General features: G+C 42.2%; 1 protein-coding gene across 1 annotated transcript in view; it reads left to right on the forward strand.

Moving 5' to 3' along the window:
- BARX2 (BARX homeobox 2) overlaps positions 1-14,433 on the forward strand; it is a 50,628-nt gene extending 36,195 nt beyond the window's left edge. The window contains exons 2-4 of the mRNA XM_040326223.1: positions 7,545-7,851; positions 11,844-11,928; positions 13,395-14,433. Coding sequence (XP_040182157.1) covers positions 7,545-7,851; positions 11,844-11,928; positions 13,395-13,682 — 680 coding nt within the window. The 3' untranslated portion in view covers positions 13,683-14,433. The remainder of the gene's footprint in view (positions 1-7,544; positions 7,852-11,843; positions 11,929-13,394) is intronic.
- The last annotated feature ends 2,533 nt before the right edge of the window (positions 14,434-16,966 follow it).

Consider the following 16,966-nt stretch of genomic DNA (forward strand, 5'->3'; position numbering starts at 1 on the left):
GTTTAGGGCAATGTTTTTTCCATTTTTTTTTCATTCACGGTACTCTTTACAAGTACTTTCAGTTTCAGGGCACCAAAGTCTAAAAAAGCAGTCCCACTACCTTAGAAAAGTTTTGATCAGAGTTTAGGGGTCAGGGGTGTAGGGGTTAGGAGTAAGGCCACCAGGATTCCTGTTCGATTTGAGTGCAGTGCTCTTTCAGATTATTCATTTAAAAAGGCACTACAACCATATTGGATAGTACATGGGTTCCATGCGATCCAGTGCAGGCAAGCACACTGCATGTGCCAGCTGTGTTTGGGGTGTGCCAGCTGTGTTTGGGGTGTTTTTTTTTTTTTTTTACTATTTTTATTGAGTAATTAACAAACAATCAGTTACAAGACGGAGTTCAATAATGATTATACATTCAAAGGCATAAGAGCAGGTACAAGTACAGTCAGGCACAACTGGTAAGACAGAGCACAGCAAATATGTAATACAAATCATTCGGAGTGTTATTACCTTTACACTGACACCTGCTGCAGATCACAGATACAGTGCGTTTTGAACACAGTGCAGGAAACGCACACAAAACTGGCACTCAGGTAGAGTCTTAATCTGGCCATACACAGTTCACATTTCAGCCGGTTCCTGTTGAGATTAGAACTGTTAATAGGCAGGCTGAATGTACCAAGTTGATCGATTGATCAACTTGGGTAACAGCAGCCTGCCGGATTCTCTTGTGATTGTCGCTAGTGGCTGCTATAGCCCACACAACTGAGAAGTATCCAGAAGAGAGATGTGCGAAGGTGGGGTTGTGCTCTCTCTCCCTCCAACTCCCCCTTCCCAGCAGTGCTCCTGTATCCTGCAAGCACAGCTGGCGGCTTCAGCATACAGTTGCACTAACAGGTCAATGCAAAACCTGACTGTCAGATCAGGAGCTGCAGAATGAATCTGACAAGCGAGTGACTGCTGGGCTTAGGATCCTTTAAGATTGCACATCATGAACGGGAAGGATGGGGGGCAGCTTGGCATCTTTGCCCTAGGTGCTGGATGACCTTGTCCCGGCACTGATTGGACACAGCCACTGCTCCCAGTTTGACATCCGTGTGGGTAGGGGTCCCTGACTTCACAGTGCATTCAGGGACCCACAGCATTTTGAAAAAGCATCTTTTATTGTACATGACTGACACGCTCATGTGCCAAAATTCAAGTTCTGTGATCTATATAGTTGTATATAAAATGCACTATTTATATTTTAAAAGCCAGTATAAAGGAATAGTAGTGATTACAAAAAACGCACTTGTGGGTTTAGCTAATCATTTTTTTTTTTTGTATATTTCTACTTTAACAGGGGGTGGCGGGATGTGTGTCTGAGGCTGGGTTCACACTACTACACTACTTTCATCCTACTTTGCTCTGTGTTCAATGTTTCCCTATGAGAGCGTCTTGTAGCGTCCTACACAAGTCGGTCCGACTTTGAAAATGCTCCCTGTACTACTTTTGGTCCTACATTGATCCTACTTCAGGCCCATTGAATATCATTGAAGTCGGACCAAAGTAGTATCCTGTCCATAAAAGTAGGATGGATGTAGGACCAATGTAGGATAAATGTAGGACCAATGTAGCAGAGCAAAGTAGGATGAAAGTAGTGTAGTAGTGTGAACCCAGCCTTATGCCTACATACTTTTGCTAATAGGTGTCATTTGTATTCATAGCAAAAAGTTTGGTGGTTTGGTAGGGAAAGATAGTTGCTATACAGTGGTATACTTTGCTATAATGCACTAAATTACTGTGAATTGCAGTGTGCTGGGCTACATATTCTTTTGTATCTCTCATGTGTTTACAGTTCAGGGACTGAAAGGATTACTTTTTTGTGCATCAACAACTACTGTTGATGCTCTCATTTTGAGTGGAAAGCATCAGAAGGAGCTGTTCAGATGGTCTGATTTACAACATCAATAAACAAAGAAGGGGGTGTTTGCCTCTGGAGTGCAACTACTTTCTTTTCTTTGATTAACTGAAGTTGCTGTTTAGCTGCTGTCCCTCCCCATACCATCTGCTTTGTTTGTTTTATTGGTGTTTTTTATTTTCTATTTCATGATTTTTAAGAATTTTTTTGATGAGTTTAAAAAAGAAATTGGGTTGGTGTTTAGTGTTTATTTTTATTGGGAGGGGTATATTTTATCTTGCTAAGCCCTTTTTTTCTGAGTCTGTCCTTTGTTGGGGCACCTCATACTTCTGTAGTAAAGTAGTGTGCACCAAAGCACTATAAATGTATCCCCCCTATTGCCATAGATGCCATTAAATGTAGGCACTCCCCTTTATTAATCATGTCAGACAGGCCTAAAGGGAAAGGCAAAGATTCTGCACACCGAGGTAGTAGGGACAAATAGGTTCTGAAGAACAACAGGTCAGGACGCCCAATTTTTCAGTTTTTTATTTGTTAAAAAAGTTTGAAATATCCAATCAATTTCGTTCCACTTCATGATTGTGTCCCACTTGTTGATTCTTCAAAAAAAAATACAGTTTTATATCTTTATGTTTGAAGCCTGAAATGTGGCAAAAGGTCGCAAAGTTCAAGGGGGCCGAATACTTTCGCAAGGCACTGTAACTGAAATGAAGGTACAATATGTAAAGTGTAGCATAAATTGTTGATGCTATATAAATACCTGTAATAAATACATAAATCTAAGATTTGGTAAAAGGTAGTATAGAAGTATTTGAGACTTCATAGAGTAATTCATAGAGTAATTGGACTGTTTTTATCTCCACCCGAAGGACTGAGTTTTGAAATACAATGATGTGGGCCCCAGCCGGTTAGTGTGGGATTCCATTTCTTCTTTGGCTGAAGATTGTTTGGCAATGATGTCATTACAGTGTCAGCTCCATCCACCCTACAGCAAGGATCCCGCAGAGTCTCCTGTCACATCACCAGCGTTCGGATAAAGACTTAATGATTATTCCACCTTTTCTGCATTTTGTAAAGAAATGCCGTAGAGAAAATTCCTCTCCTTCACATTTAGGCATGAAACTAGAATGAGTGACAATAGTTGATTGGAATAACTTCACTAATACAGAAAACTGTCTACATTCACTGTGTTATAAAATACATAGATTCCCACTGCTAAACTCAGTTTCTGAAAACGCTGGCAGCTTGGCTGTCATGCTAATCCAAGGGGCTTTAATATTTTGAGTCATTTGTCTGGAAAAAGTATGCAGGAGTTCTGACTACACTTGCTGCATGCTGTTCCAAGACAGGAATTCAGAAAATATTGAAGATAAAGATAGCCAGGCAACTAGCATTTCTAAAAGAAGGTCAGCCATTGCAACCCGTATGTTCATTCAGTACAGTTAAAATTGCAAAAATAATCTCTCTTTTATAGCTTCTATAGAGGTTTGGTAAAGTCACACATAGCTGTGACAACTGATGATTTCTGAAGATATCAAAGACAGTGATAAAAATTGTTCAGGAGAATTACGCTGGCTATATGCCAATATAAACTTTTTGAATTTGTGTCACAGAACCTTTCATAGCAGACTGTTCTTTCTCTTCTCAGATTCTACAGTTACATGCTGTGACCACAGATCTCTCTACATAGATATTATCAGCATATGGCTGTATTGCTGTCTTTCTTTTTGTCAACTTATATTTATGCACATTCAGAATATGTAAACACTTTAGTGTGGATATTCTGGGCACAGGTTATCCTATAAGTGGTTGTAAAGGCAGAAGGTTTTTTTATCTGCATGCATTCAGGTAAATATCCTTAGTGCAGCCTCCCCCTTATACTCACCTGAGCCTGATCTCGATCCAGCAATGTGCATGAGAGCCGAGGCTTGCTTGTCTCTCTTATGTCTCATTGGCTTAGAGACACCTGTGGGAGCCATTGGCTCCTGTTGCTGTCAATCGCAGCCGGTGAGGAGGGAGCAGGGGTGTGGCCGAGCTGTGCTCTGTGTGTCTTATGCACATAATTTCTGGAAGCACCTTCCACCAACTCCTATTCATGTTTAAAATTTGATGTGCTGGAAAATCTCCTTCCACCAGCTCCTATATTTGTAAATTCGATGTGCTGCTGGAAGGGAGGGGGGCTCTTCTCATTCCATTGTTTCAGGCTGCATTACAGTTATAGAAGCATAATATAAGTTATATAAGTTACACTTATAGAAGCATAATACAGAAAAACAGAGAACACGCACTGCACATTCAGTAAAATTATTTTCCTAGCGCCAGCCCGGAGTTTTTTGGCTGCCGTCTGCACTAATCTGCCAAGGGATGACATCCATTAATCTCCCATTTTCCCCTTACCTTCTTTTACAGAACAGGTAGTATTTGCCTGGGAGGGAGGTGTACAGTTCTCACATATTAACCTCTGCAGTCCCAGAGAAGCTGCTGTGAGCCTGGCAGGTTTTTCCTTCAGTACAACTAGCAGGAAATTTTGAATGTTCCCTTTTCTGGCCACCCAGATCCTATGAGTCTGAGCCTGGAGGTGCACAGCTTTACAGCACACAGCCAACAGAAAACCACTGTGGTGAGCAATTCACTTCAAGGTCTTGATTAATTAAGGCAGCTGTTCATTTATCAAAGTCATAGAGTTGACAGTGTTATTAGTGGCTTTTTAATTATACACGTGGAAGTTCTATGAACCTCATGAAGCTCAAGGAAGTTTCCCCTTAGCCTTCTCTCCATGGAAATTAGCTGTAAGTGAGGCACTCTTAATAGATAAAGCACTGAGAATATTTAACTGCAACACTACAATAACATTTGATATACTCTACAATCTACATCAGGGCTCAAAATTTCAAGTCCTGAGCTACTAGCCAGGCCTCAAAGGTTACTCGCCACCAGTGCCCCACTCAATCCCTATCCTTCCCCGCCCCTAATTCCGCCCCTAAACACGCCCTCATAAATTATCTCACTTAAATGTATTATGCAAAAATAAGTTACAAAAATAAATATTAACAACAACTTTATCAGTGCAGCCTCACCTGTGCCCACCATTGCAGCCACACTGTGCACCAACCATTGCAGCCACACTGTGCACCCACCATTGCAGCCACACTGTGCCCATTACTGCCCCACTGTGCCCATTACAGCCCCACTGTGCCCATTACAGCCCCACTGTGCCCATTACAGCCCCACTGTGCCCATTACAGCCCCACTGTGCCCGTTGCAGCCCCATGGTGCCCATTACAGCCATACTGTGCCCTTTACAGCCATACTGTGCCCATTGCAGCCCCACTGTGCCCATTGCAGCCCCACTGTGCCCATTACAGCCTTACAGTGCCCATTACAGCCTTACAGTGCCCATTACAGCCCCACTGTGCCTGTTGCAGCCATACTGTGTCCATTGAAGCCATACTGTGCCTGTTGAAGCCATACTGTGCCCAATGTAGCCGCCCATTGCAGCCATACTGTGCCCATTGCAGCCATACTGTGCCCATTGCAGCCATACTGTGCCCATTGCAACCTCGCCTGGGCCGAGGAATGCATGGCTGGAGGAAGAGGAGAGCCGTGGGATAGCACGCTGTTACCGGCACTTACATTATGATTGTCTCTGCTCTGCTGGAAAATTAGGTCTTGCGAGCTGGGCTGCCTGCCTGGTAGAGCACCGCCGGCGGGGGTTGATCGGGAGCATGGAGGAAGAGGAGAGCCGTGGGATAGCACGCTGTTACCGGCGCTTACATTATGATTGTCTCCGCTCTGCTCGACACAGCCCCGCCTCCTCCTGACCTGTGCCTGTGATAGATAGAACGCATCGCGGCAGTGGACCGGCGTTCTATCTATCACAGGCGCAGGTCAAGAGGAGGCGGGGCTGTGTCGAGCAGGGCGGAGACAATCATAATGTAAGCGCCGGTAACAGCGTGCTATCCCACGGCTCTCCTCTTCCTCCATCCCGATCAACCCCCGCCGGCGGTGCTCTCCCCACCCCCCCTCTCCCAGGCAGGCAGCCCAGCTCGCAAGACCTAATTTTCCACTCGCGAGGAGGGGAGTGGAAAATTTGAGGGCTGCTCTACATAGGGGGTTATTTACGAAAGGCAAATCCACTTTGCACTACAAGTGCAAAGTGCACTTGAAATTGCACTGAAAGTACACTTGGAAGTGCAGTCGCTGTAAATCTGAGGGGTAGACCTGAAATGAGGGGAAGCTCTGCTGATTTTATCATCCAATCATGTGCAAGCTAAAATGCTGTTTTTTATTTTCCTTGCATGATCTACAGCGACTGCACTTCCAAGTGCACTTTCAGTGCAATTTCAAGTGCACTTTGCACTTGTAGTTTGCACTTGTAGTGCAAAGTGGATTTTCCTTTTGTAAATAACCCCCATAGTGTTCTTCACCACATAATGCTGGATGGCTACTGTGATTCAGTGATATTATTATTATAATTATCACTGAGTCTTATTGGATTTCACCAGCCTGTCATATCAAGTAACCAAATCATTGAAATCTCTCCTACAACAAACTACACCAGCAGAATTTAGAGAGTAACCAAAGGCAAGCTTTTTTTTAGTTTTGGAAAGAGTGGGGAGAGAACTGATCACCTGTCATTTTTTATTGCTATGGAGATTTTCCCACTATATTTGTCCTGTTTACCGTTATCATCGAAAGTGAAAGTAAAAGAAAATCCCAGATTTTGGGATGACCCCAAAACCGGATTAGAGAGAGAAATCTTCCAATGGACACTAGTGCTGGTAACAGCCTGGGATTCCCTCACTTTGGAGAGATTTCCTCTCACGTCCTGCTTTTGATATAAGACAGGAAGTGAAGGGAAATCTCCCCTATGGGATACAGATTGCAAAAAACTGACAGAGGTTATAATCTTTCTTTTCTCTATCCATAATGTAAAAAAATACATATTTTCCTTTAGTTCTGCCTTAAGTCTGATTCACTAGATTTAACAAATATTTACTGAGCTTTAGGAATGCCCTGACATCCGATTTACAAAAGTATAACGGCTGTCATATCTTGTATAAAGATGAAATACAAGAAATTGGGTTGTAGATAGGATAGCTATGTGGAAAAAATATATAAACATTATTATATCAACAATACTTAGTCTAAATTCATTAATAAAGCGGACCTTGCACTGGAAGAAAGGACAGCTTAATTAGCCATGCTGCCACCTCCTCAGGTCCAATGCTGAATTTGTTAAAAAAAGGTCCATTAGAAAAGCAAAAACTTCAATAAGTATACTTACCTTACCTGGTTTACATACTGCAGGGGGTGACATTATCAATTCCGACAAGATCCAGGGAATGCTAAATACCTTAAATCTTGCTAGAAGACACTCCAGCACAATGCAATAATTAGAATACTAAGTATTCTCCTGGATCTTGTCAAAGGGATGGGTACCTCACCCTCACCTAGTGGGCAGAGATGAAAGGTAGAGTAAGTGCATTATTAGTGCAAGGTCAAAGGCAATAGCTATTTTTTAGTGGTGGCACTTATCAAAGCTAAGCCTTATCATGGGGGTATATAAAATTTATGTTGTTAACATTGTAGGAACATTTCTTTGTACATCACAGCTATAACAGGGTTTTCAATCTTATTTCCTCTTTCTTAATAGGCTCATCTCCGCTCAGGTCATACCCACTGCTCTCCGTCATCACCCGGCAGCCCAATGTTGTATCCCACTTGGTCCCTTCACCTTCATCCTCGCACATTCCTTTGCTCTCCCCTACACATCTCTCTTCACCTTGTGCACGCTCTGAGACTCCTGCCAGTGAAGCTCCCCAAAGTAGTGAGTCTGAGATTGAGCAGGCAACCACTCGTGTGAAAAAGCCACGGCGCAGCAGAACAATTTTCACTGAAATGCAACTCATGGGCCTGGAGAAGAAGTTCCAGAAACAGAAGTATCTCTCAACTCCAGACCGGTGAGTCAAGGGTGGTTGCAAAAATGTGTACTAACTGTGCAGCTTTTTAAGGGCATTCTGAGATTTAATTGTCAAATTACATGAGATGAGGGTTGGATGAGTGCTGGGGTTTTTTCAGATATGACTCAGACCTGGATCAGGCATTTAAAGATAGTAGGTATTCTTAAAGATTCCCTAAACTTGCTCCTAGAGTAAAAAAATCAAGGGGTGTTACATAACTGCCCATCAATATTTGATTTCTGACACTAGTTGCATATAATGGATCATGAGAGACTTCAGGGCATTACACATTTTATTCTTTCCCTACATCTAATAGGGCAGAACTAACAAGTGTTATGGAAAAACTTTCTCAAAGAAATAAAATATCTAACAAGAAAAAACACTGCGCAGAAACAATAAAGTATAAATGCAGCCATTTGTAGATACAAATTAAAAGACAAGTGAAAAAGGGAAGAGGTACGGCGCAAAAAGCTATTAGTGACTGATGACAATACCTATGAATGAACTAGGTAAATAAAAAACTCCAACAATGTGAGAATTACATGTGAATTGAAATCCCAATAGTGCAAAGTCCATATGAAGTGATGACGTAGAGGAATATTAATAATAATAAGTGGGTGTAGTCAATACACTTGTGGTAAAAAATAGAAATAACCAAAAAAAAGTGAAAAGTGAAGTCCAGTGAGAATCGCCTATGCAATGTTCAAATTGTGACATCCACAGTAATCAATAGTATCTTTATCCACCAGAGTGAGACACCCAAAGTGATGAGGTATTAAGATCTGCTTACCAGAAATACTGACCACTGCAGTGGTCAGAATGGGCCCAGGGTAATGTTTATAGTCTCCCAACAAGACTAAAGAATTTCCGGTGTTCAGGTCCTACAGTATGCAATACCTTCCAAACGTATCTCAGAGGGGAAAGAGAGACATGGAATCCCCATAGCGTAATATTGTTTGTAAAAGGGTATTTATTAAAAAATAATGCACTTACATTGAGGTTGTTTAGTGCAAGCACATAAAAGTACAGCGTCCTCCTATACAGACTGCCGTTAAGCCGAGTGATCTCGGCGTCTTCTCCTCACTCCTCCCGCTGTACCCAGCCTGCTATGTGAGACGTAATAGCGTTGGGACGCAAGCCACGCCGAGCATGGAACATATTAGTGAACAGAACACCGCTCTCTCGAGACACGATGACAAAGCCCCCAGCGGGGCAAAACATGTCAGGGTTGTGGTTTGCAGAAGAGTGATGTCTGAGGTCGCTTCTTACTTCTATCTTGTGTAGGTCAGTCGGGAGAGCGGGGGTTCTGTTTACCTATATGTTTCACACTCTCTGGATGAGATTGCTTTGATGCCAGTACCCATATTCCTGGAGACCAAGTGCTCCAAGTTTAGTTCAGATCACAATCAAGTATGAAGATCAAGTCTTAGAAAATTATCTATTTGTGAAGTTACAACACATGCAACAGGTGTTTCAGCCAAGCTGCTTGAGGTGATCATACTGCTTGGGCCTTGAAGGAGGGGGTACACCCTGAAGGCTTGTCCTGAAAATATGGATGTTAGTGCAAATAAAAAAAAGTATCTTGGACAGTACTCAATTGTTTTATTTAGCCAAGCTTCTCACACTTAAAGCTATTTGTACCTTTAGTTGTTCAGAGATATGAGAAGAGCATCTGCCGGTCTTGCTGTTTTAGTTCTTATGTCTATGGTACCAGAACACAAATGGCCAGATTCACGTACAGCAGCTTAAAGTTGTGCGGGCGTAGCGTATGTAATTTACGTTACGCTGCCGCAAGTTAGAGAGGCAAGTGCTGTATTCACAAAGCACTTGCGTCCTAAGTTATGGCGGTGTAGCGTAAATGTGCCGGCGTAAGCGTGCCTAATTCAAATTGTGAAGAGGTGGGCGTGTTTTATGCAAATAAAGCATGACCCCACGTAAATGACGTTTTGAACGAACGGCGCATGCGCCATCCGTGGACATATCCCAGTGCGCATGCTCCAAATCACGTCGCAAATAGTCAATGCTTTCGACGTGAACGTAACCTACACCCAGCCCTATTCTGAATTGACTTACGCAAACAACGTGAAATTCTACGGCGGTTCGGACGTCTATACTTAACTTTGGCTGCGCCATCTTGTTGGTGGTTTATCTTTACGCCTGAAAACGTCTTACGTAAGCGGCGTATCTTTACTGCGACGGGCGAGCGTACGTTCGTGAATAGGCGTATCTCGCTGATTTACATATTTTAGGCGTAAATCAGCGTACACGCCTCTAGCGGCCAGCGTAAATAGACAGCTAAGATACGACGGCGTAGGAAGACTTACGCCGCTCGTATCTTAGCAACATTTAAGCGTATCTCAGTTTGAGCATACGCTTAAATGTAGGACGGTGCGGATTCAGAGTTACGATGGCGTAACTATACCAGAATCTGCCTAAAACTTTTCAGTTTTTTGTTTTTTCATTAATCTTTTTTTTTCATTTAGAACACAAACTTAACTGTTCTGAATGGGAATACAATTGATCAATCTATAAACCTTGACCAATTGCTACTGTTGCACTGCAGATAAGTTCCAGAGCTGTGTGCCTCTATCCTCACTTACTGTGCAATAAGCCTATATGTTTGGCTGTGCAAAGTGTAAAAGTTTATGTAGTGGTCTAAAGAAACTTCTATCTTGAGTCTTTGGGCATCCTAAAGTTGGTCTCCCTATCTAGTTCCCCCCCATGAAATTACTTTTATTAGCAAATAAGAGATACCAGCTCAATTTTACAGTGATTAAAAATTACTTACATATAGCAGCAGAAAAAATAAGTTAGGCAGACTGAAACAAGCAAGTTACAGTTCCCATCTACAAACTGCTAAAAGTGCAACACCAATGAACAAAGTTTACTTTTCATTGTTTGCAGAAGATGAAAGTTTTCTTTATGCCGTGGAAATTATCACTTTATGCGCTATTTTATTTGGTAGCATTTACTAGGCTTTAAAATAACTTGCCCACCTTATTTTTGTACGTAAAAGAAAACAGAACCACAAAACATATTATGCCATTCGTCAGCTCTCCAGCTTCAATCAGACATGTAAAATCACAAGCAGTGATCTAAGGAGCTACCCATGGATTTAGAACAGAACATTCTGTGCTACAGCAGTAGGCACATAGACATATATAAGAGGCTCTGCAGACAATAAATGATCCTATTCATTTTTATTGAGAAGGGCTTTTAAAATATGCAATTTCTCTGCTCTGTCCCTAATGCTGTGTTGGCCTGGCGGGTCCAGCTGTTTCAGGCTTAAATGCTACCCCAGCTGCACAGCACTGTCAGCAGACACAATGGGCAAATCCTCTATATGGTCTTGGCATCTGAGTTGGCACAAGCATGGGTGAGATCAATCGCTTCGCCTATTATCCAGATGCTGAAGATCACAAGCATTTAGGCAAACAGAAAGAAATAGCTCTGAACTGAGACATTCATCTCATAGACATTAAAATGTCAGCTGAAACCATTAAGAGGCTCAGTGAAACGTCTGTGGGTAACGGAGAGACGGGTCCGTCTCTTGTAGTCCAGCCAGATTTTAACAGCATAACAGACGAAAGAAACTTTAGTCTCATAGCTAACCAAGAAATGTGTGAATTTTTACAGAGAGACATTTAATGGTTTTGGGTGACGTTTATAAGGTCATCAGAGATATCTTACAAAGCATGATGGTAGGAGGGTTGTCCCCCTTGATTATATCTGCTTCTGATCTCCCAAATGAATGCCCCTTCCCCCTGAAATGTAGCAGTATTGTACAGAAATGATGCTGGTCACCAAAAAAAACCTTTCAATTTTTTTTTTCATATTTGGCGTAGTTGGTAGTGTTTAAGCTCTAGAGTTGCTACCGGGTTTGTGAACATTCACAATGAATAGATACTTTGTAACAACCAACTAATCAGCTGTGCATACCTATCAAGACTAAGTTTATTACCTAATGCTGGATTTTCAAATGCATTTTTCAGGCTGGACTTGGCTCAGTCTCTGGGTCTGACACAGCTGCAGGTCAAGACGTGGTATCAGAATCGCAGGATGAAATGGAAAAAAATTGTAAGTTCACTTCTTTGTCTTTTAACTAAGTTTATTTATTTTTTTATTGACATACACAACAATAAACAATGGGTTAATTAGAGTCATCAGCAGGACCCTCATTAAGCATGTAAAGAAGAATATTGCTAAAAGCAGGACAATATTCTGTTGATTGATGTACAAAGCCAATTTTAGTATTAAAGTGATTATAAAGTGGTGTTCCGACCCCCCCCCCCCCAAAAAAAAAATTAAAAGCCAGCAGCTACACATACTGCAGCTGCTGGCTTTTAATAATAGGACACTTACCTGTCCTGAAGTCCAGCGATGTTTCCATCAGCTGTCGGGTGCTGCCGCCACCATTGCGGGTAAGGGAACCCAGCAGTGTAGCCTTTCGGCTTCACACTGGGAACCCTACTGCGCATGCACAAGGCCCGCTCCTCTCTCCTATTTTCCCCGGGGGCCGGGGGAGAAGGAGGGAGCCCCGCAGAGACGTCATGGGCCGCGGCCAGACTCCCGGAAGTGGAAAAGGTATCATGTCCCCCCTGAAAGGTGACAATTGTGGCACCGGAGGGGGGGGAATCAGATGAGCAGAATTTCCACTTTTGGGTGGAACTCTGCTTTAAAGGTTCCTTTTTTAAAATAAAGTAATAGACATAATAAGTCATACTTATCTGCTCTGTGCAAGGTTTTGCACAGAGCAACCCCCATCTTCTTCTTCTTCTGGGGTCCCCCGTTGCTCCTGGCTCCTGCTCTTCAGTGAGTGCCTCCAAAGGAAGTAGCTTCCTATGGGGGCACTCATGTGGGCTCGCTCCCAAACTACCCTGTCTGCATCTATTGACACAGACTGGGCGGCTTGGCCCCGCGTCACAGCATTTGATTGACAGCAGCAGGAGCCAATATCAATCAGCCCAGGGAGGAGAGACAGCTGGGAGAGCCCCGGCTCTCATGCACAACGCTGGATCGTGACTGGGCTCAGGTAAGCATAAGGGGGGGCGAGGATGCATAAAAATGCATTAGGGTAAAAAACCTTTAGGCCTTAGAACCATTTTAGGAGAACATGAACCAAAAATGATGTGGACTCCAAAACAGAATTCAGGAAACAAGAGCAGTAGATAATATAAGACCCGAGAATATAGAGCTCAGAGTATTATGTGTGCAGGGCAACAGAGTATGATGGCATTAACAAGAAATCCATTTATTACTATTATGTAAGTATAAGTATACTGCACTAAGGTAAAATGTAAGTAACATATAATTTTAAATGACCATAACCATACTCTATGGGGTTGATTTACGAAAACTGGAGAGTGCAAAATCTGGTGCAGCTGTGTATGGTAGCCAATGTTGCTTATGTTGCTTAACATAGTTTTTTTGTGACATCAATATGGCAGCTCTCTTAACAGTGCTAGATGGTAAAATCATTTGTTGCAAAACATTTAGGATTGTTCTTGCCTGTATGTAAGAATTTGAATCTTTGTTTTCACCAGGTGCTTAAGGGAGGCCAGGAGGCCCCCACCAAGCCAAAAGGACGTCCAAAGAAGAATTCCATCCCAACTTCTGAAGAAATTGAAGCAGAGGAGAGGCTACACAGACTGGCAGAGGACACACAGATGAAGGCAGAAGATGATGGGAATCAGGTCCAAGAGGCAGAAGAGGGTGACAAAACTGTGGAAGAATATGAACAGGAAGAGACCCAGAATCCAGAAACTCCATCGCCACCTCTGCCTTGTACATCAATAGAGGCCCCACCAAACGAACGAGAATCCTCAAGATAAAAAGAGGACAGCACAACAATAAACTGTACAATGTGGCTTAGGGAGCCCTTGGAAGTTCTGAAGTGTGTTCTGTGAACTTATCATAGACACAGGCCCGGATCATTACTGAGATCCTCCCTCCATCCTTCCATTTAGAAAGGAAAAGGTTAAAGCTGCTATGCAGGAGGGAGTAGAACAGAGAATCTCTGTGACTAACGGGGGCTGCGCAGACGAGACTGGGAATTTTTGCTGTGTTTAAAAACAATTGGACAGTGTATATATAGTTTTCTTTATTTTTGTGCCAGCAACTGTAGTGAAAAAGGGTGAAAAAAAAAAGCCAGGCGGCCTGAAAGAGGCTGATTTTCCCAGTGTGACCCACTGGTGGATGCTTTAATTCTAAGTGCCTTTCTTGCATGCTACATGTTTTTAAGCACGTGGATGTGTTCATTCAGAGATATTGCAATTTAAATACTTCAAGCATGTTGGTCATATCTTATTGACAAATCACTATCCATAAGAACACTGGAAGAAAAGACATAATGTACTGTGTACAGAGAAAAGACCAGTGTGTTTGTGCTGTTCTGACTTATAAAAGATAACACCCAGCAATCAGAACATGGTCACATGAAAGGAATTCGATTCTATTTTCTTATTTAGATTGGCCAGCAATCATGAAGGGCCTCTCTGATTGCATAGGACAATAAATGCATTGTTTTGGAATACGTTCACATTACATAGCTGTTGGTAAATTGAAAGTGATTTTTCTATTGTATATTGAGACTGTTACATGTTTTGCCAGTTTAAGAGTTGCCATAGTCTACATTTTCACATAGTTGTAGCCTAACAACATCAAGAGCAAACTACTATGTTGTTTGAAGTTACACAAGCACACAAATGTTAACATTTTTTGTTAGGAAATGATTTACATGCAACAACACTTGCATTATATCTTCTGTGTTTCTGTGGTTTTCATCATGGCCTCAATAAATTAGCAAAGCTAGGATGAAGGAAAAAAGGTGGGACAGCCGCACTCCAAAAAAACTCCTCCTTTAATTAAAAATCACAAAATACATGCCACAGCAAAAAACAGCACAACAAAAGAAAAGCTGACGTTTCGCACTATGCCTTAGTGCTTCTTCATTTTTTGGAGTGCGGCTGTCCCACCTTTTTTCCTTCATCCTAACCTGCATTTTGATTGCACTGCCTGCACCCTTGGCTCGGACCACAGGAATCAGATTACCTGGTTCTCTTTGAGCGGTTACCCACTCTCTCAAATTAGCAAAGCTGTTTACATTCTCTGGCCGTACATACAGGCCAGAATCACTGGGAGGAGTTTATCCGAAAAAATTAAAGTAGAAGTGGAGCTGTTGCCCGCAACAACATAACCTGATTCCTTGTTTTGTTTTCCTAGTGAAGGTCTAGGAAGGAACGGTGATACCTGGTTGTTTGCCATAGCCAATAACTTTGCTCCTGCTTTCATAAAACCAATTTTAAGCCCCATACACACGGTAGGACTTTTTGACTACAAACTTCAAAATGAGCATGTTTTCCAAAAAATCCTACCGAGTGTACGCTCCATCGGACAAACTTTTTCAGTTTTCATCGGACAAAAGTTCGCTCTGCAAACGGACAAACTTTTCGGCAACAAAAGTCCTACGGTGCAAAGTCCTATCATGTGTACAGAAATCCATCGGACTTTTGTCCGAAGTACAAATACGCATGCCCAGAACCAATGTTAAAATCAACCAACAATAGCAGAAGCTGACCAAAGGGTGGCGGTAAAGAGCAGAAAAACCATGTGAAAAGTCCTGCCGTGTGTGCTATGGGTGTGCCCGGCCAACTCCCGTCAAAAAATCCATGGAAAAGTTTGTTTGAAGTCTGACCGTGTGTATGAGGCTTTACTGTGTTGGACAGATCTAACTCACACACACAGAGCAAAGCAGTCTCTCTGCTGGGTGGATGATTTGTGGGCCTTAAGGGAAACTTTTTATAAAGATAATTCAAGAGACTTGCTTTTTACACAACTTTTAAGTTGGTACATTTTGAATGTCTTTTCTGCATTGTGTAAACCCACAAGTTTTCTGTGCACAAAAGGTGTCACATCATCATTACCACCTTGTTGAAAAAAAGTAAACCCTTTACAAAAGGATGATATGCTAGAGCTAATATTTCTCTGAAAGTGAGATATGGGTTATGGTCTTTATAAATGGGCCCCATCGATGCGGGAGAGAAAGAGCTGTGCAAGTGCAATATGGTGGGTTCAAAAACATTACAACGGTCTGAACATGCCTACACAGAGGATCAGGTACAGGTAAAGACTAACTGGAAAATATCCATCTATAGAAAGGAGTATAATCCTTGGTACATTTATTTCATTTACTACGACCATGGTCTTTTGGTCTTTCCTTCTGCAACATCCCAGATGCATGCTGTGTTTTTTTTTTATTTTTTGCTTGGCAAATGTTACACGTGAAGAGTTCTCAGGATTTCCCTGCACTCATGTTAGAGAGAGCATTTTATATATTACCAACAATAACTAATCTTGAGTTTAAGTATTTTCTTTAGTTATGAATAGTTAGACCCTTTATCAAGTTTTTAATGCTATCTATCTGTGTCCCTGCTTGGAAGTCTCCCCCCCTATTTGAACTGGTGACCATTCCTACCAAAAAAATCAAATAAAAGAGGAAATCCACACTTTAAAGCGGGGTTCCAACCACAATTAGCATTTTTTTAAATATATGTCCTTTCATCATGAGTTTTTGTAATATAAATCCGGTCACTTACTATTTTACAATCCGCCGCCGCTCCGCATAGTTATTCAAAAAAGATAGTTTATAAAACTATGTCCACACCGTTGTCATTTTGCTTGTGGGCATTGTGAAGCCCACAAGCACTTACTTCCTGGAAGTCTTGGATGGGGAGTTATAATGGGGTAGCGCACTGCACATGATGACACACATTTCCCAGGAGCATTAGCGTGCTGAGGAGCCGAGGGAGATGATGTCAGAATCTTAGGTGATTCTGAGAGATTTCGTGGGACCGCATAGCAACAGGCATTTCCAGGTGAGTACATTTTTTTTTATTTTTTAGGTGTAATGAGCACAATAATGAAAAAAGGGTATGGGGTGGGCGTAGCTGGCTTTAACTCTCAGCCAAGTGCTGAAAGCCAGAGCCAGCTGTCAATCAGGCAGCTGGGTGGATCCTGACAATATGGCTGAGATCCTTCCAGAGCCTGGAGTGGCTCTGTGATGTCGGCTGATTAAGAGTCACAAGAATGCAAATGTACGTGCACTCCTGTAACCCAC

Source organism: Rana temporaria, chromosome 10 (genome assembly GCF_905171775.1).
Source record: "Rana temporaria chromosome 10, aRanTem1.1, whole genome shotgun sequence".
Lineage (NCBI taxonomy): Eukaryota > Metazoa > Chordata > Amphibia > Anura > Ranidae > Rana > Rana temporaria.